The 27,452-nt window shown below is 45.4% G+C and overlaps 2 protein-coding genes across 4 annotated transcripts; one reads left to right on the top strand and one right to left on the bottom strand.

Moving 5' to 3' along the window:
* The first annotated feature begins 1,096 nt into the window (after positions 1-1,096).
* Positions 1,097-10,500, top strand: ddx52 (DEAD (Asp-Glu-Ala-Asp) box polypeptide 52). 3 transcript variants are annotated; one of them, XM_029120718.2, is made up of 15 exons: positions 1,098-1,853; positions 2,186-2,411; positions 2,533-2,681; positions 3,034-3,219; positions 3,454-3,597; positions 3,687-3,798; positions 4,223-4,295; positions 4,387-4,590; positions 4,750-4,840; positions 5,025-5,147; positions 5,494-5,644; positions 6,257-6,332; positions 7,714-7,785; positions 9,608-10,033; positions 10,208-10,500. In XM_029120718.2, exons 1-15 carry the CDS (start codon positions 1,767-1,769, stop codon positions 10,245-10,247), a joined length of 2,160 nt encoding a protein of 719 aa, XP_028976551.2. In that variant the 5' UTR covers positions 1,098-1,766; the 3' UTR covers positions 10,248-10,500. The 3 variants fall into 3 exon arrangements, with proteins under 3 accessions (XP_028976553.1, XP_028976551.2, XP_028976552.2); XM_029120719.2 differs by having other exon boundaries at positions 9,608-10,045; XM_029120720.2 differs by lacking the exons at positions 9,608-10,033; positions 10,208-10,500 and adding an exon at positions 9,446-9,500 and having other exon boundaries at positions 1,097-1,853.
* Positions 10,501-17,031: 6,531 nt separating this feature from the next.
* tmem135 (transmembrane protein 135) lies at positions 17,032-25,686 on the bottom strand. Its single transcript, XM_029121256.2, has 14 exons — positions 25,440-25,686; positions 24,281-24,408; positions 23,195-23,287; positions 23,080-23,113; positions 22,902-22,967; positions 22,719-22,807; positions 21,224-21,400; positions 20,082-20,151; positions 19,734-19,901; positions 19,230-19,293; positions 19,046-19,122; positions 18,786-18,884; positions 17,584-17,651; positions 17,032-17,458 (listed from the first exon to the last, which is right to left on the bottom strand). The coding sequence occupies exons 1-14, from the start codon at positions 25,575-25,577 to the stop codon at positions 17,317-17,319; spliced, it is 1,413 nt and encodes a 470-aa protein (XP_028977089.1). The 5' UTR covers positions 25,578-25,686; the 3' UTR covers positions 17,032-17,316.
* Between the last annotated feature and the right edge of the window lie 1,766 nt (positions 25,687-27,452).

The raw sequence follows: 27,452 nt of genomic DNA, 5'->3' as shown, positions 1-27,452 counted from the left end.
AGTTTAGTGATTTTTTTGTATGTTGAAGATGGCTTTGCTTAGGGTTATGGATTATAAAGTAAAATAAATAGCTACAGTTGACAGATTAATTTCTATTTAATCAAATGTATTTTTTAGGAAAGGGGCATTTAAATAATAATGTTTAAATAAGATTATTTTAATGAGAATAAGAAGAAAATGTTTTAAATAGTTGGCGGGTGATGATACAGAGGAAATTCGTAGTTGATTAAGACTAATGGCAACCAGAGGTGTTGAAAAAAAGAATGGTGACACTGGAGTTTTTGAGAGTTACATGGGGGTGCGTCTTACCTAGGGGCCGTATTGCCCCTGTTGCCCTAATAAAAAGCATTATTATCTTCACGAGGATGGCACAAGCTATTTCACTGACAACGATGCACATTAACTGCTATAAAAAAAAAAAAAAACACCGACATTTAGCTGTTATAAAATTCATTTTGTCCTTAGGAACAAAAGTAGCTAGACCGATTTATCGCTGATGAAGTCTCACATATTACTAACCACAAGATGTCACTGTCCTAGGCTGTCTGAGCATGCCAGTGACGTTGGTTTACTAGCTAACATCACTTGCAGCAGCACAGTCAGCTATTTGATAATGACTTCTTCCGTTTTAAACTGCTCATAAAAAAGGGTGCACGTAATCATCACAGTATAACACCATGTCAATTAAACTTCAGGGATATCAATCTGTCCAGATAGGAAGCATAAGCGATTGTGAAAAAATATCACCTGTTTCGCTGCAAATGAAAGTAGTGATGGCAATTCGAGGTTACATTAGCGTTATTTTAGCAGCAGGATATTATAATGACAGCACTCAGATTTCACAATAAAAGCCATCACAATAAAAGCCATCAATGAAATGTATAAGGCAATATAGTTAACAATATAGTCTATGAAAAAGGACAAGAATAACTTTGGAATAGACATTAATCATAAAATGCACAAACTAGAGTGTTAACCATACTGCATTATATATTTCAATAATGGCTTTTATTTTGAAAAAGAAAATCTGAGTTAGCGCTGCTAGCATAATATCCTGCTGCTAATATAACGCTAATGAAACCTCGAATGGCCATCACTACTTTCATTTGCAGCGAAACAGGTGATATAGTCTCGTTTGGCCATCACAAATATGAGCTCTCCTTGGCACTCTCTTTTCCAAAAGTATTGTAACAGTAGCTGAACGTATCGGAAACTTCCCAGTTCCCATGATTTACCATATTCCCCTTGACTTCCAGTAAGTAGAAATTAACGAAGTAATGATATATTTTAACTCTCGATTGGATAATAAAGAGTTATTCCGTTCCCAATAGACGTTTCCACCATCCTTTATCCTGTTCCTTAACTACTCTCAACTTTAATAAGATTATGATTACAACCCTCGAGGCGCAGCTTCAGCGGACATTATCCCTACGTACTCGGCAGACGTAACGTCACTAACCTACTGGTAGCCTCCCTCAATACAGAATGGGCGTTAGGTATGGGTTATCCTGGCGTCTTATCAAGTGATACAAAGAAAACTTTATAGGGCAGAGTCTAATGAATCCCTGCCTAAAATAAACAACAAATGATGCCTTACAAAGGACATCAATCTGTATTATTAGTCACTGATCAGAAATGAGTGACACCATGTGGACACAGGAAGTACAACCACACGAACATATCCAGGCTTTGTAATCGATCTTTGATTCACTGGTTGGATCGAGATTAACTTGTCATGCCTTCAGTTCCCACTCCACGCTGTTTCAATGGACGCCTTCGACTTGTTTCGGAAGCTCGGAGCCGGAGCTAAATTTGATTTTAAACGGTTTGGAAAAGATGCAGACCGATTTAAGGTAATGTTGATCTTGACTAATTATTCTACATGAATATTCTACAATAATTATTTAAGTAGTGTAAACAGTAGACTGTCTAGCCAGCTCGTTAGCTGTAGTAGCTAGAGGTGAGCAGGTTAGCTTGTTTGCATGCCTGTTCGTTCGAGCAGTGTTGCATGTTTTGAATGAAAAGATAAAAAAAAGTTCAATAAATACTGTTATACTCATGAATGGAAGTCCGAGATCAAGTTAAATGTTTTGTCTATGTGTTCTAAACCAACGGAGTAATGCTGGTTTTTAGATAAACTAAAGTTAGCAAGTTCATTTTTAAAGTGTAAATTGTCGCGTTCCAGGGGGTGAGATCCGAACAGAAAGATGGCTCAGACCTGCTCTCTGGCATAGACTTTTTCGGTACCGGGATATACCATGGCAACCAGGTGAAATTGGCAGAGGAGCAAGTGGAGAATGGGGAGGAGGAAAGTGAAGGAGAAAGTGGAAAAGGCAAGAGGAAACGTCAGGATGAGGTGAAGACTGTCAAGAAGAAGAAGAAGAAGAAAGATAGTCAGTCTGAGACAGAAGGTATCACCTGACTGAGTGTCTGGGGCTGTTATTTCATGTTGTGACCAAATGTACCAGTTTACATGTATTTCTAAATAATGTTCTTAATGAATAATGTCTGTGTCTAATGGGTGTGTTGTAGTTGCATGTGGTGGCCAGCAGGGGGAAATGGAGGGGGAGGGCATCCTGTGGACCTCGTCTGCAGACAGAAAGGCTAAAGGACTTCAGAAGGTGGAGAGGGACAAAGAGAAGATCTCCATGAAGAGACTCAAGCAGCTGCACCAGGAGAAGGTACACACACAAACCTATTTTATGATGCATGTGTACAGACCTTTTGGGGACTTTTTTTGAAATAAAAAATCTTTTTCTGTAACCTTTAACCCTAACCTGTTGGACTGAGAGAATTTCCTCACTAGTCATGATCATCATGGGTTATTATACTATACAGAATGTCCTCACTAGTCATGATCATCATGGGTTATTATACTATACAGAATGTCCTCACTACTCATGATTTACCATGGGTTATTATACTATACAGAATGTCCTCACTACTCATGATTTACCATGGGTTATTATACTATACAGAATGTCCTCACTAGTCATGATTTACCATGGGTTATTATACTCTGTCTGTTGCTAGGTGAACCGTGTCCGTGCACAGCATCGTATCAACGTGCACGGCTGTGATGTGCCTGACCCAGTGTGCACGTTTTCTGAGCTGCAGTCCGAGTACGGCCTGAACCCACGTGTTCTCCAGAACCTTTCATCAGCTGGACTCACCACCCCCACCCCCATACAGATGCAGGCTATACCCTTGATGATGCATGTCAGTACACACACACACATACACACACACACGCACACACATACACACGCACACACGCGCACACACATACACACACACACGCGCACACACATACACACACACACACATACACACACGCGCACACACACACAGCCAGGCTTTTCATGGGACGTGAGCATTTGTTCTTCATTGACTGGCCTGGTTACTGGTGAAGTCTAGGACAGTGTTTATTTGGTGTCTCTCTGTCTCTTCCAGGGGCGTGAGCTGTTGGCGTGCGCTCCGACAGGTTCGGGGAAGACACTCGCGTTCTGCCTTCCTCTCCTCACTCACCTGAAACAGCCTGCTAACCTCGGCTTCAGAGCTCTCATCATCTCTCCCACCAGAGAACTGGCCAGCCAGGTAAACACACACACACACACACACACAGTTTATCCTGTTTCATTGTTGTTTGTATTGTGTTGTTGTCTTACTGTAATGCTGTTGTGTAGACCCACAGAGAGTTGGTGCGTCTGTCTGAGGGCGTTGGGTTCAGAGTTCACATCCTGGACAAGGCTTCCATGGCAGCCAAGAAATATGGACCCAGCTCTAACAAGAAATATGGTAGGACTAACATCAAGTCTCTAATATAAATTACGGTAGGACTCACGTCATATCTTTAGTATTAAATATGGTAGGACTAACATCAAGTCTCTAATATTAAATACAGTATCAAGTATCAAATACAGCATCAAGAACATCAGGGACTAACATCAAATCCCTAATATAAATTAGGGTAGGACTCACATCATGTCTTTAGTAGGAAATACGGTAGGACTCACGTCATGTCTTTAGTATTAAATACGGTAGGACTCACATCATGTCTTTAGTAGGAAATACGGTAGGACTCACGTCATGTCTTTAGTATTAAATACGGTAGGACTCACGTCATGTCTTTAGAATGAAATATGGTAGGACTCAGGTCATGTCAAGTAAGGTCAATATTTAAATGATGCTGAGAGATGACACTGAACTCCTTTCTCCGTAGATATCCTGGTCAGTACTCCAAACAGACTGGTGTTCCTCCTGAAGCAGGACCCTCCAGCCCTCCACCTCAGCAGGTCAAACAGAATCTTGTCTGTGTGAAATGTTTTATTTCTGTATGTTGTTACTGTCTCTGGGGGTGTTAATAGTGTTTGTGTGTGTGTACAGTGTGGAGTGGTTGGTGGTGGATGAGAGTGATAAGCTGTTTGAGGATGGTCGTAGTGGGTTCAGAGACCAGCTAGCCGCCGTGTTCCAGGCTTGTTCCGGCCCGCGGGTCCGACGAGCGCTCTACAGCGCCACCTGTGTTCCTGATGTGGAACAGTGGTGTCGCATCAACCTCGACAACCTTGTTTCTGTTAATATTGGACACAGGTACTATACTACCCATAATCCTGTGTTCTACTACACGGTCCATAACTATTGGCATTCATCCTGTAGCTCAGACGTTGTCACTAATTGTCATAGTGGACTATGTTGCCTTGTTTCATGGATCAAGACTTTGTGTGTGTGTGTGTGTGTGTGTGTGTGTAGGAACTCTGCGGTGGAGACAGTAGAACAGGAACTGCTGTTTGTTGGAACAGAAAATGGAAAGTTACTGGCGATGAGGGACATCATCAAGAAGGTACGCAGAAACGCGCACAGACAGACTGACACACACGCATATGCTCCCTCTCTAACTACAGCAGAGAGAATACGCAACCATAAAAAAAGTTTTACACCTCTAAGGTCATTTTCAAGTCTGTCTTCATGTCACAATCCGAAAATGATTTTTTTGGTGAGTTCCGAAACCTCCTCCTCGTTCCCAGGGTTTCCTGCCCCCCATGTTGGTGTTTGTCCAGTCTATAGAGCGAGCCAGAGAGCTGTTCCATGAGCTGGTCTATGAAGGCATTAATGTAGACGTCATCCACGCTGACCGAACACAGCAACAGGTAGACGCAGGTTTAATTTTACAGTTGTTTTGGGACCTGAAATACTGCCCCATTGAGAAGGTTTTTACTGTACCACCACAATAGTGTTTTTTCACGGTCTGTCGATCAATTTACATTAACTTGATTTTACTGAAAATATGTGATGGTTTTTGTTTAAATGGAATTGAAAAAAATGGTTTTGTTAAAATATTTATTTGTGTAGAAAAAAATAAAAAAAGGAGTAAATGACATGAATGGACACATGGAACCCATCATAATGGAAGAACCCTGTGGTGAAATCTGATTTGACCTGAAGTATTTGACCTGTATAACCAGCTGGACTCCTTGCTTTTATGACCTTCTCCAGAGAGACAATGTGATCAGTAGTTTCCGGTCCGGGGATATCTGGGTGTTGATCTGCACGGCTCTCCTGGCCCGAGGTATCGACTTCAAGGGAGTCAATCTGGTGCTGAATTACGACTTCCCCACCAGCGCTGTGGAGTACATCCACCGCATTGGTTAGTCCCTCTGTTTCACGTGCACTGATATCACACACAACTGTTTTATGGTTTTAGCATGTTGAAATGTGACTTTTTTATATCTAGTTTACTACTTTATTCCCTATATATTTTACCACTTTAGACCAGGACCCTATTCCCTATATAGTACACTACTTTAGACCTGGACCCTATTCCCTATATAGTACACTACTTTAGAAGAGGACCCTATTCCCTATATAGTACACTACTTTAGAAGAGGACCCTATTCCCTATATAGTACACTACTTTAGAAGAGGACCCTATTCCCTATATAGTACACTACTTTAGACCAGGACCCTATTCCCTATGAAGTACACTACTTTAGACCAGGACACTATTCCCTATATAGTACACTACTTTAGACCTGGACCCTATTCCCTATATAGTACACTACTTTAGACCAAGACACTATTCCCTATATAGTACACTACTTTAGGAGAGGACCCTATTCCCTATGAAGTACACTAGTTTAGACCAAGACACTATTCCCTATATAGTACACTACTTTAGACCAGGACACTATTCCCTATATAGTACACTAGTTTAGATCTTGTCTGTGATGTTGTATGTTGTTCATTTATCGGACCTCAGGTCGAACTGGCAGGGCGGGACACACAGGGAGAGCTGTCACCTTCTTCACTGAGGATGACAAACCTCTACTACGCAGGTACACCAGGGGAGGGGCCTGTGGCTTGATGGGGGAGGGGCCTGTGGCTTGACGGGGGAGGGACTTTTACTGGGAACGTACAAGACCGGTTGTCTTAAGGCTGGGCAATAGAACAATATACATCTAAAAAAGAAAAAGGACAAATTATGATAAACATTTGAGATTTGCATTATAAAATTATATGGCAAGATTCTGGTAACTAAATAATAAAATCCTAACCACATTTCAGCTGACAGTACCAGTTATTATTATATCCACTTACGGTCTTTTTCCCCAGAATAATTTGCTGTTAATATGCGTGAAGGAACCTAGAACTTTCCAGGATATGGCTGTCTGTCATTATTGACAGATAGGCTACCTATTTTATTATGCAGTAAGGACCTGGGGAAAAGGACCTGGGAAAACTGAAGAATGTGAATTTTTTTAACAATAGGTCTCATACCTCAAAATTTGGAGAGCCCTGCAAATGTATGTAGAGTATGTCTTCAGCTCTGTTAATGACCCTAGTTGTTGTGGTTATTTTCCGGGTCTAGAGATTTTTTTTAACTACCTCAACAATTGAATTGTGTTCCTAAATTAATTTGCCTCAAGAGCACATGCGCACCTTGTTATAAATGCTAGCGTGTAGCCCCATGTATTTAGTTGTATATCGGTAATGATGTTTCCACCCCTGTGTTGTCTCTCTTATCTCTCTTTTGAACCTAGCCCCTCTATCTCCGCTACCACCTCTATCTCTGCCCAACCCCCTCCTCCCACCTCTGACTCTGCCCATCCCCCTCCTCCCACCTCTGTCTCTGCCCAACCCCCTCCTCCCACCTCTGACTCTGCCCATCCCCCTCCTCCCACCTCTGTCTCTGCCCAACCCCCTCCTCCCACCTCTGACTCTGCCCATCCCCCTCCTCCCACCTCTGTCTCTGCCCAACCCCCTCCTCCCACCTCTGTCTCTGCCCAACCCCCTCCTCCCACCTCTGTCTCTGCCCAACCCCCTTCTCCCACCTCTGTCTCTGCCCAACCCCCTTCTCCCACCTCTGTCTCTGCCCAACCCCCTTCTCCCACCTCTGTCTCTGCCCAACCCCCTTCTCCCACCTCTGTCTCTGCCCAACCCCCTTCTCCCACCTCTGTCTCTGCCCAACCCCCTCCTCCCACCTTTGACTCTGCCCAACCCCCTCCTCCCACCTCTGACTCTGCCCATCCACCTTCTCCCACCTCTGTCTCTGCCCAACCCCCTTCTCCCACCTTTGACTCTGCCCACCCCCCTCCTCCCACCTCTGACTCTGCCCATCCACCTTCTCCCACCTCTGTCTCTGCCCAACCCCCTTTCCCACCTCTGACTCTGCCCATCCTTATATTTATATATGACCTCTATCTCTTCCTCCTCCAGTATTGCCAATGTGATAAAGCAGGCAGGTTGTCCAGTACCTGACTACATGTTGGGCTTTAAGAAGATCCACAGGTGAGATCAGCCTTCTGATGTCAACTGTTATAAATGGTTTTATTCAGTAGTTGATGGGTTATAAGGCCTTATGAATGACCAAAGGATAAAGCATTAGAAAGATTCTTGAAAAGTTATTACCTGGATTAATGTCAACTGTCGGACACATTAATTACATCACATTTTTAAATGTTTTGTTCAACGTGTGTTTGAATGTTTGATTAATTATAACATTAGATTTGTCAAATAATAAATCAGTATATAATTTAAAAGATAATGAAGAAAGAGTCGTTAGTAATTTAGGATTTTAGAATAATGTGACCGAAACTTGGGTAATATTTTTCAGGAATCACAGAATAATTATTTTTACAAGGTAGATTAACTTCTTCTGTTAACATCTATCCCGTATTTTGGTTATAAATAGTAGATATCTTTATGAATGGTAGATATCTTTATGAATGGTAGATCTTTTGTACAGTTTAAAATAGCGATCCTTTGCGAACAAGAGAATTTACAAGCATAGTTCTAACAACTGTTTTATTTGTATTTTTATTTCTCACCCAGAAAGGGATTGTTACAATTTTAGACTCAATTTACTTATTTTTGCCGGACCGCGTAAGCTGAACCTGCCTAGAAGAGGGAATGTCTCTTACTGAGTGACTGACTGACTACCCCTTGTTAAATAGCGTAGTGGTTAGAGAGGCGGACTGCCATGTGATTGTGTTTGATCCTCGCCACGGACAGAACAAAGTATGCATTAGGATTTGTTCGTTTGACTCCTGTAACAATCCAGCACATTATGCCTGAGGTTCAGGACAGACAAAAACTTTGCTGGCTACAACCTTATGTATCTACGTAATAGGAAGCCTAACATTGGAACGGACATTAAACATAAAATTACAGACTAGATTGTTAACTATATCACCTCATATAGTTCAATGATGGCTTTTATTTTGAAAACATTTAATTGTAGTTAGAGGTGTTAGCATATTATCCTGCTGCTAGAAGATCGGCCATCACTATATTGCGACTATTTCTGGTGGATTTTCGAATCATGTCTTAGGATTTCTTCCGTATAGTCAAACACGTGTCTACACGATTCTCTCCTCTTTTCACTTGAAGTAAAAGTCACTTTTCGTCACCTATATTGATACAGTAGTTATTGTATCAATGTCATTCACAAATGGCAAATAAACTGTTAAAACAGCCAGTGGAAAAAGCCATACAGTTTATAGATGCTATTTGTGGTGGATGTAAAATGAATAAGAAAAGTTAAAGGTTAACACAATGCGTAATGGCGTCTAGCGACATATTCAAACTTGATGTGATGTTAATGCATGACAATGTTATATAATGTCAATGTGCTATACTGACACCCGGCAGTATCAGCTCTGTGGTGTTGTGGGTAAAGACGCAGCCTTTCACCTGGGCGACCTAGTTAGAATCTAGAGAGGGCAGCCATGATCAGCACTTTCTATTGCGGACCGGCTGAACTAGGCGTGGCTGGTTTCTTGTTTACTAATATAGCGATATAAACATTATTCATAATGAACAAAGCATTTGAACTGTCATTATTACTTAAAAAGGTTTATCACTTATTTCTTTTTAAGTGTATAACTATCTGCCATAAGGTGAAGCTCGTATTCCTTAGTGATAATGCTTTATAACTGTTTGTCTGCAGTAAGGTGAAGCGCTTATTCCTTAGTCATAATGCTTTATAACTGTTTGTCTGCATTAAGGTGAAGCGCTTATTCCTTAGTGATAATGCTTTATAACTGTTTGTCTGCAGTAAGGTGAAGCTCTTATTCCTTAGTAATAATGCTTTATAACTGTTTGTCTGCAGTAAGGTGAAGCGCCAGCTCCAGAAGAAACCCCCCAAGAGGAGCACCATCCGTACCACCCCTCACTGTCTCCTGAAAAAGGGTGGAGGAAGAGGAGCGAAGAAAGGAGGAGAGAAAGGAATTACGTTGGCAGATGGACAGAAGAAAGGAGCAGATGGACAGAAGGAAGGGAAGAAGAAAGGAGCAGATGGACAGAAGGAAGGGAAGAAGAAAGGAGCAGATGGACAGGAGGAAGGGAAGAAGAAAGGAGCAGATGGACAGAAGGAAGGGAAGAAGAAAGGAGCAGATGGACAGAAGGAAGGGAAGAAGAAAGGAGCAGATGGACAGAAGGAAGGGAAGAAGAAAGGAGCAGATGGACAGAAGGAAGGGAAGAAGAAAGGAGCAGATGGACAGAGGACAAAAAAAGATGAAAAGGTCCAGGGGATGAGGTAGGAGCTTTGGTGAGGAAACTCTGGATCTGCCTTTTTTGGTTGATTCTTTCCATCCTTCCCCTTTTAAATAGTTCATTGGACACATTGTGATCTGTATAGTTTGAGGTTGACATAAATTACCTGTGACCCTCAGACTGAACTAATACACCTTTTTGTCTTTCTCTGACTCAGGATAAAGAAAAAGGAAAGACTGAACAAACAAGCTGCCTGAGAAAATGGACGGGTGGATATATGAATATGGATATATACCGCGTGGTTTGAATCCTAAATGCTCATTGGCTAATAGCTGTAGTCTATTGTCATGGTCTGTTGTCGTATAACATCAAGTTACTTTTGGTAACCAGTTTATAAGAGCAATAAGGCATTTCAGGGCTCTGTGATATACTGCTCAGAAAAAAATAAAAAATAAAATTAAGAGACCACTGCACCTTTTTCTTTCATTTCCAAAAAAGTTGAAAAGGAAAGTTTTGAGTGAGGAACTGAAGCATTCAATTTGCAGTGGTCTCATAATTTTAACCCTTCTGTTCCTCACTCAAAACCATTTTGGCTTTTTTGGAAAGGAAAGGAAAAGCTGTTGTGGTCTCTTAATTCGTAGCTGTATGTCCAATATCGGACAGCTAAGCGCTGTGTCTCGATCGTTGTGCCTAAGACCTGAGCCTTTTGCTTCCTCATACAAATATGTATAATGTATTTCTTGAACATTCAACTACTAATAAATAACAGTTCATTGGATTTTTTAAAGAATAATTTTTATTGAAACTTTTTCTACAAGATAATTAAAAACAAACTATTACAAATGAGGGCTGGCTTTCAGTGGTGCCGGTGGTGGTGTTTTCAGTGGGCGGGGCCGGTGGTGGTGTTTTCAGTGGGTGGGGCCGGTGGTGGTGTTTTCAGTGGGCGGGGCCGGTGGTGGTGTTTTCAGTGGGCGGGGCCGGTGGTGGTGTTTTCAGTGGGCGGGGCCGGTGGTGTCACATGACCATGGAGGGCACTTGGAACCAGTGCATAGAGCCGTTTTTCATTTAGTAATATAGCTCCCCTAAGTGATATAGTATCACGTTCACACAGCTCCTGGTCTTCAGGTTCGCAAGTGATCAGGACACAGGCCATCCCCATCAGGGCACAGGTCATCCCCATCAGGGCACAGGTCATCCCCATCAGGGCACAGGTCATCCCCATCAGGGCACAGGTCATCCCCATCAGGGCACAGGTCATCCCCATCAGGGCACAGGCCATCAGTGAAGATTAAACTCTGTAGAACGTTAATGCCAATAGAGTCCCACTCCAGTAAGACGGTCTTAGTTACTGGGACACACACCCTGTAGAAGACCTCATGAGTACAAGGCAGAACAGCCTCCTCCCACTAAAACTAAATACTTTTAGGAACATATTAAAACGATTGGTGGAAACAAAAACTGTCTTGCCAGTACTGCACACAAGTACATCATGGAAAATTAATCTTCCATAGTAGAGTTGGGCGATATGGCCCAAATCTTACGTCATAATATATTCAAGCTTTTTTGTCGATACAGTATTAATGACGATATATTTATTTGAATATGAATGTTGTCATTATCTTGAAATATACAAAAACACAACCTTTTATTACATAGTCTGTAGATACTCCAGTATATCCGTGATGTCCTTTGGGCTACTCCTTCACTAGTAGCCTGTGCGAACACATTACATGGCCATGTCTGAAGGCTAGTAGGTGAGTCGCTAATGTGTATGGACTTATTGCCCTCTAGTTGTCTGCTCAGATGTTTTAAAATTAGACTGTGTGAGCATACTTACTGGATGAAGCTTGTGAAAGCTTTTCAGTTCCAGTTGACCTCTAAACTGTTCAGGTGATGGGTTAGTAGTGTTTCAGGCAGGGTGGAGTTCTCTGATGATGGGTTAGAAGTGTTTCAGGCAGGGTGGAGTTCTCTGATGATGGGTTAGAAGTGTTTCAGGCAGGGTGGAGTTCTCTGATGATGGGTTAGAAGTGTTTCAGGAGGGTGGAGTTCTCTGATGATGGGTTAGAAGTGTTTCAGGCAGGGTGGAGTTCTCTGATGATGGGTTAGAAGTGTTTCAGGCAGGGTGGAGTTCTCTGATGATGGGTTAGAAGTGTTTCAGGCAGGGTGGAGTTCTCTGATGATGGGTTAGAAGCGTTTCAGGCAGGGTGGAGTTCTCTGATGATGGGTTAGAAGCGTTTCAGGCAGGGTGGAGTTCTCTGATGATGGGTTAGAAGCGTTTCAGGCAGGGTGGAGTTCTCTGATGATGGGTTAGAAGCGTTTCAGGCAGGGTGGAGTTCTCTGATGATGGGTTAGAAGCGTTTCAGGCAGGGTGGAGTTCTCTGATGATGGGTTAGAAGCGTTTCAGGCAGGGTGGAGTTCTCTGATGATGGGTTAGAAGCGTTTCAGGCAGGGTGGAGTTCTCTGATGATGGGTTAGAAGTGTTTCAGGCAGGGTGGAGTTCTCTGATGATGGGTTAGAAGCGTTTCAGGCAGGGTGGAGTTCTCTGATGATGGGTTAGAAGTGTTTCAGGCAGGGTGGAGTTCTCTGATGATGGGTTAGAAGTGTTTCAGGCAGGGTGGAGTTCTCTGATTAGGAACACCTGTTCAATTTCTCATTAATGCAATTATCTAATCAACCAATCACATGGCAGTTGTGTCAATGCATTTAGGGGTGTGGTCCTGGTCAAGACAATCTCCTGAACTCCAAACTGAATGTCAGAATGGGAAAGAAAGGTGATCTAAGCAATTTTGAGCGTGGCCTGGTTGTTGGTGCCAGACGGGCCGGTCTGAGTACTTCACAATCTGCTCAGTTACTGGGATTTTCACGCACAACCATTTCTAGGGTTTACAAAGAATGGTGTGAAAAGGGAAAAACATCCAGTATGCGGCAATCCTGTGGGCGAAAATGCCTTGTTGATGCTAGATGTCAGAGGAGAATGGGCAGACTGATTCAAGTTGATAGAAGAGCAACTTTGACTGAAATAACCACTCGTTACAACTGAGGTATGCAGCAAAGGATTTGTGAAGCCAAAACACGCACAACCTTGAGGCGGATGGGCTACAACAGCAGAAGACCCCATCGGGTACCACTCATCTCCACTACAAATAGGAAAAAGAGGCTACAATTTGCACGAGCTCACCAAAATTGGACAGTTGAAGACGTGAAGAATGTTACCTGGTCTGATGAGTCTCGATTTCTCTTGAGACATTCAGATGGTAGAGTCAGAATTTGGCGAAAACAGAATGAGAACATGGATCCATCATGCCTTGTTACCACTGTGCAGGCTGGTGGTGGTGGTGTAATGGTGGGGGGGATGTTTTCTTGGCACACTAGGCCCCTTAGTGCCAAGTGCTGATGGCTACTTCCAGCAGGATAATGCACCATGTCACAAAGCTTGAATCATTTCAAATTGGTTTCTTGAACATGACAATGAGTTCACTGTACTGAAATGGCCCCCACAGTCACCAGATCTCAACCCAATAGAGCATCTTTGGGATGTGGTGGAACGGGAGCTTCGTGCCCTGGATGTGCATCCCACAAATCTCCATCAACTACAAGATGTTATCCTATCAATATGGGCCAACATTTCTAAAGAATGCTTTCAGCACCTTGTTGAATCAATGCCACTTGGAATTTAGGCAGTTCTGAAGGCGAAAGGGGGTCAAACACAGTATTAGTATGGTGTTCCTAATAATCCTTTAGGTGAGTGTATATATGTATATCAGCATTATATGTCCCCTTTTTGCCGCCAAAACCGCCTTAACCCGTCAAGGTATGGGCTCCACTAGACCCCTGAAGTGTGCTGTGGTATCTGGCACCTAGTCGTTAGCAGGAGATCCTTTAAATCCTGTAAGTTGCGAGCTGGGGCCTCTATGGATCGGACTTGTTTGTCCAGCACATCCCACAAATGCTCGATTGGATTGAGATCTGGGGAATTTGTAGGCCAAGTGAACTCCTTGAACTTGTGTTCCTCAAACCGTTCCTGAACCATTTTTGCTTTGGGGCAGGGCACATTATCCTGCTGAAAGAGGCCAATGCCATCAGAGAATACCGTTGGCATGAAAAGGTGCACATGGTCTGCAACAATGCTTAGGTAGTTGGTACGAGTCAAAGTAATATCCACATGAATGGCAGGACCCAAGGTTTCCCAGCAGAACATTGTCCAAAGCATCACACTGCCTCTGCCGGCTTGCCTCCTTCCCATAGAGCATCTTGGTCCCATGTGTTCTCCAGGTAAGCGACGCACATGCACCTGGCCATCCAAGTGATGTAAAAGGAAACGTGATTCATCAGACCAGGCCACCTTCTTCCATTGCTACATGGTCCAGTTCTGATGCTCACATGCTCATTGTAGGCCCTGTCGGCAGTGGACAGGGGTCAGCATGGGCACCCTGACTGGTCTGTGGCTATGCAGCCCCACACGCAACAAACTGTGATGCACTGTGTGTTCTGACACCTTTCTATCAGTACCAGAATTGGAACACTTTGGGCAATGTTCTGCTAGGAAACCTTGGGTCCTGCCATTCATGTGGATGTTTCTTTGACAAGTATTACATACCTAAGCATTAACTTGTTCAGCAATTTGAGCCACAGTAGCTTGTCTGTTTGATCGGACCCCACGGGCCAGCCTTCACTCTCCACGTGCATCAGTGAGCCTTGGCTGTCCACGACCCCGTCCACGACCCCGTCCATGACCCTGACCCCGTCCATGACCCTGACCCCGTCCACGACCCTGACCCCGTCCACGACCCTGACCCCGTCCACGACCCTGACCCTGTCCACGACCCTGACCCCGTCCATGACCCTGTCCACGACCCTGACCCTGTCCACGACCCTGTCCACGACCCTGACCCTGTCCACGACCCCGTCCATGACCCTGTCCACGACCCTGACCCCGTCCACGACCCTGTCCACGACCCTGACCCTGTCCACGACCCTGACCCCGTCCACGACCCTGACCCTGTCCACGACCCCGACCCCGTCCATGACCCCGTCCATGACCCCGTCCATGACCCTTTCACCGGTTCACTGCTTTTCCTTCCTTGGACCACTTTTGATAGGTACTGACCTCTGCAGACCGGGAACACCCCACAAATATAAAAATATATATAGTGGTTACCTAGTGGAGGAGTTTAAGTATCTAGGGGTCTTGTTCACGAGTGAGGGAAGGATGGAACGGGAGATTGACAGACGGATCGGTGCAGCTTCTGCAGTAATGCGGTCGATGTATCGGTCTGTCGTGGTGAAGAAAGAGCTGAGCCGCAAGGCGAAGCTCTCTATTTACCGGTCAATCTACGTTCCTACTCTCACCTATGGTCATGAGCTTTGGGTCATGACCGAAATGACAAGATCCCGGATACAGGCGGCCGAAATGAGCTTTCTCCGCAGGGTGGCCGGGCGTTCCCTTAGAGATAGGGTGAGAAGCTCGGTCACCCGGGAGGAGCTCAGAGTAGAGCCGCTGCTCCTCCACATCGAGAGGGGTCAGCTGAGGTGGCTTGGGCATCTGTTTCGGATGCCTCCGGAACGCCTTCCTGGGAAGGTGTTCCGGTCCCGTCCCACCGGGAGGAGACCCCGGGGAAGACCTAGGACACGCTGGAGGGACTATGTCTCCCGGCTGGCCTGGGAACGCCTCGGTGTCCCCCCGGAAGAGCTGGAGGAAGTGTCTGGGGAGAGGGAAGTCTGGGCATCCCTGCTTAGACTGCTGCCCCCGCGACCCGGCCCCGGATGAAGCGGAAGAAGATGTATGTATGTATGTATGTATGTTACCTAGTGGATGTGCCAGGTAGTTCTACGACATTACTAAGGTAGGATGTTTTATGATACAGGTGCCTAGTCAGCTGTCTAAGTTGCTGTTCTTTAGTAGACAAGATTGAATCCCAGTCTTAAATCCCTAAAAACAAAAACACAGTATACAACAGGACTCCACAGAATATTTTAATAGAAAGCCATCACATTTTGTGGAAACATTCACTGGAATACTGAACATGTTATAAATTATAAACGTCCATACGTCTTAATTTCTATATTTTGTGATTATAGTAGAGTACCACACACTTTTCTGTACACTCTAATATTTATAAATCGCTCTGTTATACTTCTATCATGATTTGTGTTACATGTGTCTTTTCACGATCTTTTGAGATATTCAAGAAATCAACATTCCCCATCGTTTTCTGTAAGGGCTTTTAAATTCAGAAAGGGGAAAACTAAAGCCCCCTGACAGTAACGGGTCCTTCTGGAACCATTTAACAATGAAGACAACATCTGCCCCACACACCTGGACACACACCAGGCTAGTAATCTGCGGTGGATTCTGCCCTTTTCAGATGACAGTTATTCACTTGAGACATCAATGAACCGAGTGTGTCGTCGGTCACCAGTGTTTCTGTATCTATAAACGCTGCTTCACTGTGATTCAGTTCTGAGTTTTTTTTGGAGACGATAGTCTCAGCAGTTAGCTCACAGTCCACTACCCAGGCAATAGTTGGGAAACTCCACCTCCCAGGATGCATCAGTGTCAAGGAGCTCCCTCTTCCAACTACCCTCAGCTAACACGTCCCAAACAAACCCACCCTGCACTAACAGCACATGGTCCTCCACTGGCTGTGCCTCCAGACCCCAATTGAACCCGGTTCTGTCAGGACCCAGTGTTGGGATCACTAGTTCTTCTGGGCTGAAATGCTATACTGGCTGTGAACATTATATTATACTACTGGGAACAAACCTCCCATCTTAATTGTCATGTTGCACATATTCTTGTTTGAGAACACAAATCTGCTAAAAAGCACTGCTAATACATCGAGCTCTATGTGACTGTAGAGAATTTGTTTGCAGATAAACAATGTAAAAGTCCTTTAACATTTCTACACACTTCCTATCCAATTTTCCTATCCACTCCATATTCCCAGGATCTGAGCGCATTGAGACCCCCCCCCACCCCACCAGTTGGGAACCACTCCACATTCCCAGGATCTGAGCACATTAAGAACCCCCCCCCCCCCCCCCCCCTCATTATATACAACGCCATCTGCCCTCTATGAGCTGGGTTAACCGCCTTATGAATGCCTTATGTAGTGACAACCATCCAGACGGGGTTTCACATGGAGGAGCTAACACTGATGGACACCCAAAACGAATTCCTCCATCCTATCTTTTGCCCAAGCCCTTGGAAGCCCTTGGAAGCCCTGGTCAAAGTAGTGCAGAACATAGGGAAGGGTTCCATTTGGGATGTAGCCAGAGAACCAGAGGGGACAATGTGACCCTGGCTGGTCCCCTGACAGCGTGGAGTCAACCCAAAACGATGTCCGTTCCAGGGGTCAAGGTGGGGGTGATGATGTAGCGGGGGTCCAGTTTGGGCAAGAAGCCATGGAAGTCTCTGGAAGCCTGGGTTCCAAACACATCCAGCACCTTCCTGTTCATAAAGTCAAACCTAGAGACACAGAAAGTTGAAATACTCAACTTAATGTCTTTAAAAAATAATGTTAACTTGAAACGTATTAAATATAAAACAATATATATTTTAACCCAGATCAGACACACATCCACCACTCCTACCTGCCCTTGGTGAGTCGGAGGAGGAATTTCCAGTAGGAGGGTCTGAGATTCTGGACCTCCATCACCGCCTGGAGGGGACAGGGGGTCAGTTCTGGAACAGCTCACTCCTGACTCAATTTCTGGACGTGTGTATTGTGATGTTTGTCAGGGAGTCGTGTGGTGAGTGGAGGGTCGTGTGGTGAGTGGTGGGTCGTGTGGCGGGTGGAGGGTCGTGTGGCGGGTGGAGGGTCGTGTGGCGGGTGGAGGGTCGTGTGGCGGGTGGTGGGTCGTGGGGCGGGTGGAGGGTCGTGTGGCGAGTGGTGGGTCGTGTGGCGGGTGGAGGGTCGTGTGGCGGGTGGAGGGTCGTGTGGCGGGTGGAGGGTCGTGTGGCGGGTGGAGGGTCGTGTGGCGGGTGGAGGGTCGTGTGGCGAGTGGTGGGTCGTGTGGCGGGTGGAGGGTCGTGTGGCGAGTGGAGGGTCGTGTGGCGAGTGGAGGGTCGTGTGGCGAGTGGAGGGTCGTGTGGCGAGTGGAGGGTCGTGTGGCGGGTGGAGGGTCGTGTGGCGGGTGGAGGGTCGTGTGGCGGGTTCGAGGGTTGTGTGGTGGGTCGTGTGGCGGGTGGAGGGTCGTGTGGTGAGTCGTGTGGTGAGTGGAGGGTTGTGTGGTGGGTCGTGTGGCGGGTGGAGGGTCGTGTGGTGAGTCGTGTGGTGAGTGGAGGGTCGTGTGGTGAGTGGAGGGTCGTGTGGTGAGTGGTGGGTCGTGGGGCGGGTGGAGGGTCGTGTGGCGGGTGGAGGGTCGTGTGGCGGGTGGAGGGTCGTGTGGCGAGTGGTGGGTCGTGTGGCGGGTGGAGGGTCGTGTGGCGGGTGGAGGGTCGTGTGGCGAGTGGTGGGTCGTGTGGCGGGTGGAGGGTCGTGTGGCGGGTGGAGGGTCGTGTGGCGGGTGGAGGGTCGTGTGGCGGGTGGAGGGTCGTGTGGCGAGTGGAGGGTCGTGTGGTGAGTGGAGGGTCGTGTGGCGGGTGGAGGGTCGTGTGGCGGGTGGAGGGTCGTGTGGCGGGTGGAGGGTTGTGTGGTGGGTCGTGTGGCGGGTGGAGGGTCGTGTGGTGAGTCGTGTGGTGAGTGGAGGGTTGTGTGGTGGGTCGTGTGGCGGGTGGAGGGTCGTGTGGTGAGTCGTGTGGTGAGTGGAGGGTCGTGTGGTGAGTGGAGGGTCGTGTGCTGTGTGTGTCTTACAGCCTGGAAGCAGATGGCAGTGGAGACAGCGTAGATCAGGGTGTCAGCGTGGGGGAAGTATGGGAAACGTCCGGTCTCAATGCCTTTGAAGTACATCGTCTGGAGGGGAAAACAACAGATCAATAAACAACTGAATATCTTCCTCTGAGAGTGACAACATCTGAGGCAGGAGAATCATTTACTGCGTCACCAGGTACATTTTGAATGTGTCCAGGGGAATGTGGAATGGACTGACAGAGACAGACAGAGATAGGTCTTACCTCTACTAGCTTGGAGAACAGATACATGGAGATTGTTGTGCTTTTGTAGAAGAACATGGAGGTGCCAGCTAGGAACCCTGGAGATGGGGAGGTGGGGAGAGCAAATAAACAAAAATCTATGTTAATGCTAAATTGTGTTACCTATAAATGACTGGACAGTCTAGCAGCATGCTTATTGGCTTACCAGCAATTAGGGCGTGGAGCTCATCGTCAAGGTTACGTACCCAGCGGAGCAAGCAGCTGGTCCCCTGAGAAAGAAAAAAAGTATTTATATCTCAGAGAGAAACAGAGAAAAGGGGGAATGAATATCACAGAGAGAAAGAGGAAGATGGGGTGAATATCACAGACAGACAGAGGAAGAGGGGGTTGAATATCACAGACAGACAGAGGAAGATGGGGTGAATATCACAGACAGACAGAGGAAGATGGGGTGAATATCACAGACAGACAGAGGAAGATGGGGTGAATATCACAGACAGACAGAGGGGGTGAATATCACAGACAGACAGAGGGGGTGAATTTCACAGACAGACAGAGGAAGATGGGGTTGAATATCACAGACAGACAGAGGAAGCGGGGGTGAATATCACAGACAGACAGACAGAGGGGGTGAATATCACAGACAGACAGACAGAGGGGGTGAATATCACAGACAGACAGAGGAAGAGGGGGTGAATATAGCGTGCACCTTGTATATAGAGACAAAGGACCCTAGAAACGCCCCTAGCTGAAAGTTCTCTTTGTTGTAGAAGAGTGAGGGGAGGCGAGAGGGTTTACTGAACATCTGGCGGAACGCTGAGGGAACCTTCAGACAACACTGGATCAAGTAGCCCACGCTAAACATTCGGATGAAGCCCTGGAAATGATGGTAACATTAATGTGATGTGGGCATTACCTCATTACAACATCAACATCACCTCAGTTAAAGTAACCCACACTACATGTGGATGAAGCCCAGAAAACAACATTCGTATAACATTTTTGCAGTGTTAAGTCACTGTACCTTTCTAATATTGACTTGGGTTTGACATCTCACCTTGACACAATAAGCGATGCAGTTGTCCTGATAGTGTTTACAGCATCGATGTCTGGGACCTTGTTTGCATCTGAGGACAAACACAAGACCGTCTCTACTCTGTCAATGTGTCCCTTTATGCTGACCGTTGAAAAATGATGGGGCATGGAAATAATATTAGGACCACAATGAAAAAGACGCATCTCTTCAGAGGGGTTTATGATTAAATGTAGTCCGGGGTTTATATGTTCCGCTGGGAGGACTGCCCTTTGACCCTACCCGTGGAAAGATGCCGGAGTTATAAATGTACCTAGCCAACCAACCAGCTTGTCCAGAGAGAGCAATGCACAGTGTAGTGGAATACGTCTCAACTGATTTCTACAACAAATTATTTGCTAACTTATTAGACCTGCAAAATGCAGAGAAATGTCACAACATATATTGTTGTCAAATTTGCATTAGATAACTATATATTTCATGTATGTGTAGTGTAAGAAGGATTAATCATTTCAGACTGAAATACATTCAATACCAGTTTATTGGGGAGTGTTCTCTATTGGGTGGAGGTCTGGGGGGCTACTGTTCTCTATTGGGTGGAGGTCTGGGGGGCTACTGTTCTCTATTGGGTGGAGGTCTGGGGGGCTACTGTTCTCTATTGGGTGGAGGTCTGGGGGGCTACTGTTCTCTATTGGGTGGAGGTCTGGGGGGGACTGTTCTTTATTGGGTAGAGATCTGGGAACTGTTCTCTATGGGGTGGAGGTCTGGGGGGGGACTGTTCTTTATTGGGTGGAGGTCTGGGAACTGTTCTCTATGGGGTGGAGGTCTGGGGGGGGACTGTTCTTTATTGGGTGGAGGTCTGGAACTGTTCTCTATGGGGTGGAGGTCTGGGGGGGGACTGTTCTTTATTGGGTGGAGGTCTGGGAACTGTTCTCTATGGGGTGGAGGTCTGGGGGGGGACTGTTCTTTATTGGGTGGAGGTCTGGGAACTGTTCTCTATGGGGTGGAGGTCTGGGGAAACAGGCGTCCCTGGCATTAACAGGCATACCACGGTAATCGTTCTTAAGTCACTTAACAGTAACTGAATAAAAAGTAGCACAGCAAAACATTTAGGAGCCCATGCTACAGTAGCATCACGAACCCCTGGTGAGTGCATTTATTCTCACATTGATTCCAGCAGCCTCCTGGTAAGTGCTACAAGGGACTTCCTGCCGGAGGAGGGGCTTCCTGTTGACCCCGGTGACCTCTGCATCTCTGTGTGGACTGGTATATCCAGAGGTTGTGGGTAGTTGTGTTCTGACAGGACCGAGTGTGTAGGAATCTCTTCCTTCCCTACGATGAACCTGGAGAGGAACGCAAACATCAACAAAGACAGACAGATCATTTATTCACAATGAATGTTTGTTTTTCTGTGGATATTTTCTACTTCTAAGTAGAGACAGTTCCCCTTACAATGATCTGGACAGACAGTTACCCCATCCTCTAGTTATAACAGTCAGGACAGACAGTTACCCCATCCTCTAGTTATAACAGTCAGGACAGACAGTTACCCCATCCTCTAGTTATAACAGTCAGGACAGACAGTTACCCCATCTTCTAGTTATAACAGTCAGGACAGACAGTTACCCCATCCTCTAGTTATAACAGTCAGGACAGACAGTTACCCCATCCTCTAGTTATAACAGTCAGGACAGACAGTTACCCCATCCTCTAGTTATAACAGTCAGGACAGACAGTTTCCCCATCCTCTAGTTATAACAGTCAGGACAGACAGTTACCCCATCCTCTAGTTATAACAGTCAGGACAGACAGTTACCCCATCCTCTAGTAATAACGGTCAGGACAGTTGCCCTATCCTCTCGTTATAACGGTCAGGACAGTTGCCCTATCCTCTCGTTATAACAGTCAGGACAGTTGCCCTATCCTCTCGTTATAACGGTCAGGACAGGACAGTTGCCCTATCCTCTCGTTATAACGGTCAGGACAGTTGCCCTATCCTCTCGTTATAACGGTCAGGACAGTTGCCCTATCCTCTCGTTATAACAGTCAGGACAGTTGCCCTATCCTCTCGTTATAACGGTCAGGACAGTTGCCCTATCCTCTCGTTATAACGGTCAGGACAGGACAGTTGCCCTATCCTCTCGTTATAACGGTCAGGACAGTTGCCCTATCCTCTCGTTATAACAGTCAGGACAGTTGCCCTATCCTCTCGTTATAACGGTCAGGACAGTTGCCCTATCCTCTCGTTATAACGGTCAGGACAGTTGCCCTATCCTCTCGTTATAACAGTCAGGACAGTTGCCCTATCCTCTCGTTATAACGGTCAGGACAGTTGCCCTATCCTCTCGTTATAACGGTCAGGACAGTTGCCCTATCCTCTCGTTATAACGGTCAGGACAGGACAGTTGCCCTAACCTCTAGTTATAATGGTCACAGGTAGAAATATACTGTATAGATACAACCCCATAGACCCTTTAACGCTAAATCCCAAACCAGTCATCACCCATCTTTCATTTGCATAGGCAGGTTCACAGCATAGGCAATGAAAGTTTGGCCATTACACCCCTATCAGAACTCCCCACAGTCACCTTCACATGTCCAGCTAAGCCACCAGTTTCAGAGCGAACGTGGGATCCAAACAATTTGACATAACAGCCTTACTTGAGTGCTGAGAAGGAGAATCCTTTAAGTCCATCTTTACTCCTGAAGAAGAACATGTAGAGAGATGCTGTCAAACAGAACAGCAGCACCTAGAGAGAAACAGCGATGACAGGAGACAGAGATGGGGTGAGACAGATTAAATGACCCCCTCATTCCTCCCCCCCCAAGCCACACCCCTCCTACCTCCCCGTGTTTGAGGGGGTTGACGATGCCTCGTGTGACGGCCATACGGAACAATGTCTCGGTTGCCTTGGAAACAACACAAACAAACACTGGTTATTCCCACGTCTGTCAGTCAGTCTTTGACATGGTGTCTGTAGTTAAAACAACAGATCAAAGGTACAGGTCAGAGATCTCTTACCAGGTTGGCCATGTAGATAGTCAGCAGACCTCTCCTATAAGGGAGGGATAACAACTGATCAGCAATAAGAAGACTAAAAGGGGGGGGGGGGGGGGTGGCAAAGAGAGGAGATTACCTGCTCTTCCGTTCCATCAGGATAGCGATGTATGAAGCAGGCAAAGCTGCTCCAAAGCCAGCTGACCAGGAAGTAAAACCACCCAGGAGTCTCCTAAAACACACACATAAACATCCCCATGTATCTACAGCTCTGTTCATTGACATTTCTTTATAGGAACAGTAATTTGCTAGCCGCTTCACTTTAAATTACGTAGGCCTCATTGTAGAGGTTAAAGACCTGCTCCACGTAGAGTTAAAGACCTGTTCCAGGTAGAGGTTAAAGACCTGTTCCAGGTAGAGGTTAAAGACCTGTTCCAGGTAGAGGTTAAAGACCTGTTCCAGGTAGAGGTTAAAGACCTGTTCCACGTAGAGGTTAAAGACCTGTTCCACGTAGAGGTTAAAGACCTGTTCCACGTAGAGGTTAAAGACCTGTTCCACGTAGAGGTTAAAGACCTGTTCCACGTAGAGGTTAAAGACCTGTTCCATGTAGAGGTTAAAGACCTGTTCCATGTAGAGGTTAAAGACCTGCTCCATGTAGAGGTTAAAGACCTGTTCCACGTAGAGGTTAAAGACCTGCTCCACGTAGAGTATATTCATTAAACTTCGAGACAGAGAATTTAGACATTTTCAATGATTCAATTAGTCCATGCTTAAAGTAGTCTATACTCCAGAGACAAGACGTCACGGGATGTGTCAATGTCAGAGACGTCACGGGATGTGTCAATGTCAGAGACGTCACAGGATGTGTCAATGTCAGAGACGTCACGGGATGTGTCAATGTCAGCGGTGTTCAGTATGTAAACAACAGTGACAACACGTCTTTTTGGTCAGCGGTGTTCAGTATGGGAACAACCGTGACAACCTGTCTAACATTGTTGCTTTTTTCCCTTTTATAGATTAAACTCAACTCCTCCATGTTGTTGATCCATCGATCAGTCCTATCTGAGTCAGTCATGTACCATCTAGAGGACTTTACCCTACTCAATCCCCAAACTATCACCCCACCAGTCTAAGCCCTCTGATTGGCTGATAATGTTTCCAGCCCTCTGATAGGCTAAAGTGCCACCAGGTTAGACCACTCAAGGTCATTATGTATGTGTGTTACCTAAGTATACAGAAGAAGGCAATGTAGAGCCCTCCATTAGCAGTGAGGAAGGATGTTGACTGGAGGATCTCAGGAAGGAGCCTCTTCACATAATAGTCCTTCTTTCTCCTTCGCAGGATAGCTGCTATCTACACACACACACACACCACACACACAGTCCATGGTCACAACACAGCAACCTTCACCTAGAGAAACACATGACAGAGACAATTATGATGTCAAACAAAGGAAACAAGAAGAGATGATCAACTAGGGAGAAGGTTTTACAGAAAGACGAACCATATCTACAGACAGACCAAGCGCTGTCCTAGCACGGTAATAAGCCTCTTACTATACGTATCTTTACTAACCTCTAGCATGGCTATTACAGCACCAGTAATAACCATGAGTGACCATGGTTACAGTCACAGATAATGCTAGCAAGTCTTCCAGACCCAGGTTAATGAAGCCAGACCCACAGGCAGCCTGTTTCCGTTTCAACCAGCAGTATTCCAATAAGACGTGCAGGATATTGAGTTGTTGCTACTGGGCCGCAGGTGCTTATTACAATACTGTATCTATAATATACATTCATGTTTGTCTCCATTTTCCTTACCCCTAGCCCAGAACCGAAACCCCGAACCAAATGGTCGTGTGAAGTCCCACTTGCCAGCTAGATAGAACTCTAGATAATTAGAGATGGTGCAGAAAATATCAACTAATATATTCTTAACCATAATTTGATCTCTCCGATGTCGCACATTTGGAAAGTTCATATAATTATTTTTTTGAGGGAAAGGTTAAACTACTCCGTTAGCGAACAGTCGGCAAACTACTACACGGCTATCATTAAAGCTGCAACATCGTTAGGACTAGCTAACATTAGCCATCAGTAACTTTCTGTTACTGTAAAAACAACCTAATGTGCCATATCACGTAAGCCACGACGTGTCAGAACAAATCACAGTTCTAACAATTGCGTGGCATGTCTAGCGACGGAAACAAAACAAGCCGTAACGCCGCTAGCTAGGAATACAGTACAGCGAGTACACTATAGCTCGATAATCATACGACCGAGTCCATGAACTTGGGACCTTAGCACGGCTAGCTACCTAGCTACTGTATCTTCGGGTGTTACAGATCCATGCCAGCTCAGACCTATAACAGCTACGGTACTCACCAGGTAAAGAGGTGCATAGATCTTGAAAGAGACCTCCAGAGCACCGGCCGTGATCTCCAGCGTTGACATAATACAGGACGGGTTCCATGTATGCCCAATCTCATAGCAGCTGTGTGGTATCTTACTCAGTGCCGTCATGGCTGCACGGTGACCGTCGACAAGCGAGCCGTGCAGTGCAGTGACGAAACACCGCTACTGCAAGAGGCAGAAGACTGGCGCGTTCCCGACGTTGCGGAGTCAGAGACGCGCGGCACCGATGCTGTACAATATCTGTAAAGGTCCCACCCCCTGGATCCTTGACTTTTAGACTTTTAGGTATTGGCTTCCTCAAATTCTTCAAAACACGCCGCCATACAAGTTAGTCTACTATAAAAAAAAAATCGAAAAAAATCACTTACACATGCCTGTTTTCAATGTGTTTGCCGCTCGAAGGAAGACAAGCTCGTATTACACGAATTAACTACAAGTCCCATCACGTACATATCGTCCATTCGACAGCTCGCCTGTCTATAAAATAGCGTTTTGTTTTGCACTTTCAAAAAGTACAGACTTCAATCTATTCAGTAAAAAGTTAGAGCGTTGTCTGATATAAAATACATCAGGCGGACTGTAGAAATGTGTGTTTACCATCCTGTGAGTCTTCAGTTCGAGCAGGCACATTCTAGCAAGCTATAACAGAGACATTTAAAGGAGGAGACATACGTGTTATGGATTTGTGACTGTAAGTAAAGCTATAAATCTACGTGCGTAACCCTGTGTTTTCCTACCGCACAGCAGACCGCGGATCAATCGTATCCAGGTTGTCATGCTGTCGCTTGGTTGCTAAGTTAATCTTCATGAAATCAATCAATATATTCTATAAAGTATTTTTTATATTACAATGTAAGTTGTCACAAAATGCTTTTTCAGATACCCAGCCTGAAACCCAAAAGAGGAAGCATCAACATGAATAGGAAATACTCCTTATTGGGTCAAAACGAAAGAAGAGCATAGGAAAAGCATTCTTGATCACATAATTCCTGCTACGGTTGGATTTTTAAGACAGCGTCCAATTCGCTCCTTGGAGAAATGCACTCTTTGATCCACAATTGTCCATTAGAAAAAGAGCAGAAAACCCATTTGCAACGGTGGTTTCCCATCTCCACAAAAGGATCTCTGTCTCAACTAGGCTGCTGGAGTGTCAGAATTGCCTTTAATAACAAAGTATTGAAAAGCTGTTCTGATATTCTTGTAATGGTTCTGCTGTTGGTAGAAATAGTTGACATATGTTTATATAGAATGGGTGGTGAACAAATTAAATATGATATCAGTAAGTATATCATATTCATTTGCACATTTGTAGATATAGTCACAGCTAGAGATATCTGAGTCATTTTGGTGAGCTATCTCCTTAGTCTCGATATATACAGATTAGAGTAAAATAATATGGGCTTAATGTGAGGGTGTTCACATTCAAATTGGAGGAAGGGTTCAAGAATTACAACTCTTTAATATGTAGCACCCTCTTTTTTAAGGGACCAAAAGTAATTGGATAATTGATTCAAAAGCTGTTTCATGGACAGGTGTGAGCTATTTGTTCGTTATTTCTTAATCAATTATGCAGGTAAAAGGCCTGGAGTTGATTCCAGGTGAGGCATTTGCATTTGGAAGCTGTTGCTGTGAACCCAAAACATGCGGTCAAAGGAGCTCTCAATGCAAGTGAAACAGGCCATTCTTGGGCAGCAAAAAAAATCCATTAGAGAGATAGAAGGAACATTAGGAGTGGCCAAATCAACAGTTTGGTACATTCTGAGAAAACAAGAACGCACTGGTGAGCTCTGCAACACCAAAAGGCCTGGTCGTCCACGGAAGACAACAGTGGTGGATGATCATAGGATCCTTTCCATGGTAAAGAAAAACCCCTTCACCACATCCTGCCAAGTGAAGAACACTCTCACAGTGAAAACAGTGTGATGGTATGGGCATGCATGGCTTCCAATGGCACTGGGTCACTAGTGTTCATTGATGATGTGA

Source organism: Esox lucius, chromosome 7 (genome assembly GCF_011004845.1).
Source record: "Esox lucius isolate fEsoLuc1 chromosome 7, fEsoLuc1.pri, whole genome shotgun sequence".
NCBI lineage: Eukaryota > Metazoa > Chordata > Actinopteri > Esociformes > Esocidae > Esox > Esox lucius.
The sequence above is the reverse complement of the archived record's forward strand: the minus strand, read 5'-3'. Positions and strand labels throughout refer to the sequence as shown.

Bases quoted from the DNA above. Each gene is read 5' to 3' on its own strand.
- ddx52 (XM_029120718.2), top strand. From the start codon at position 1,767: ATGGACGCCTTCGACTTGTTTCGGAAGCTCGGAGCCGGAGCTAAATTT. The intron at 4,591-4,749 runs GTACTATACTAC...GTGTGTGTGTAG, and splicing joins TCTGTTAATATTGGACACAG to GAACTCTGCGGTGGAGACAG. The intron at 5,148-5,493 runs GTAGACGCAGGT...GACCTTCTCCAG, and splicing joins CTGACCGAACACAGCAACAG to AGAGACAATGTGATCAGTAG.
- tmem135 (XM_029121256.2), bottom strand. From the start codon at position 25,577: ATGACGGCACTGAGTAAGATACCACACAGCTGCTATGAGATTGGGCAT. The intron at 22,808-22,901 runs GTAGGAGGGGTG...GTTTCTCTCTAG, and splicing joins ACCCCCTCAAACACGGGGAG to GTGCTGCTGTTCTGTTTGAC. The intron at 17,459-17,583 runs GTAGGAGTGGTG...CTGTGTCTCTAG, and splicing joins CTCCGACTCACCAAGGGCAG to GTTTGACTTTATGAACAGGA.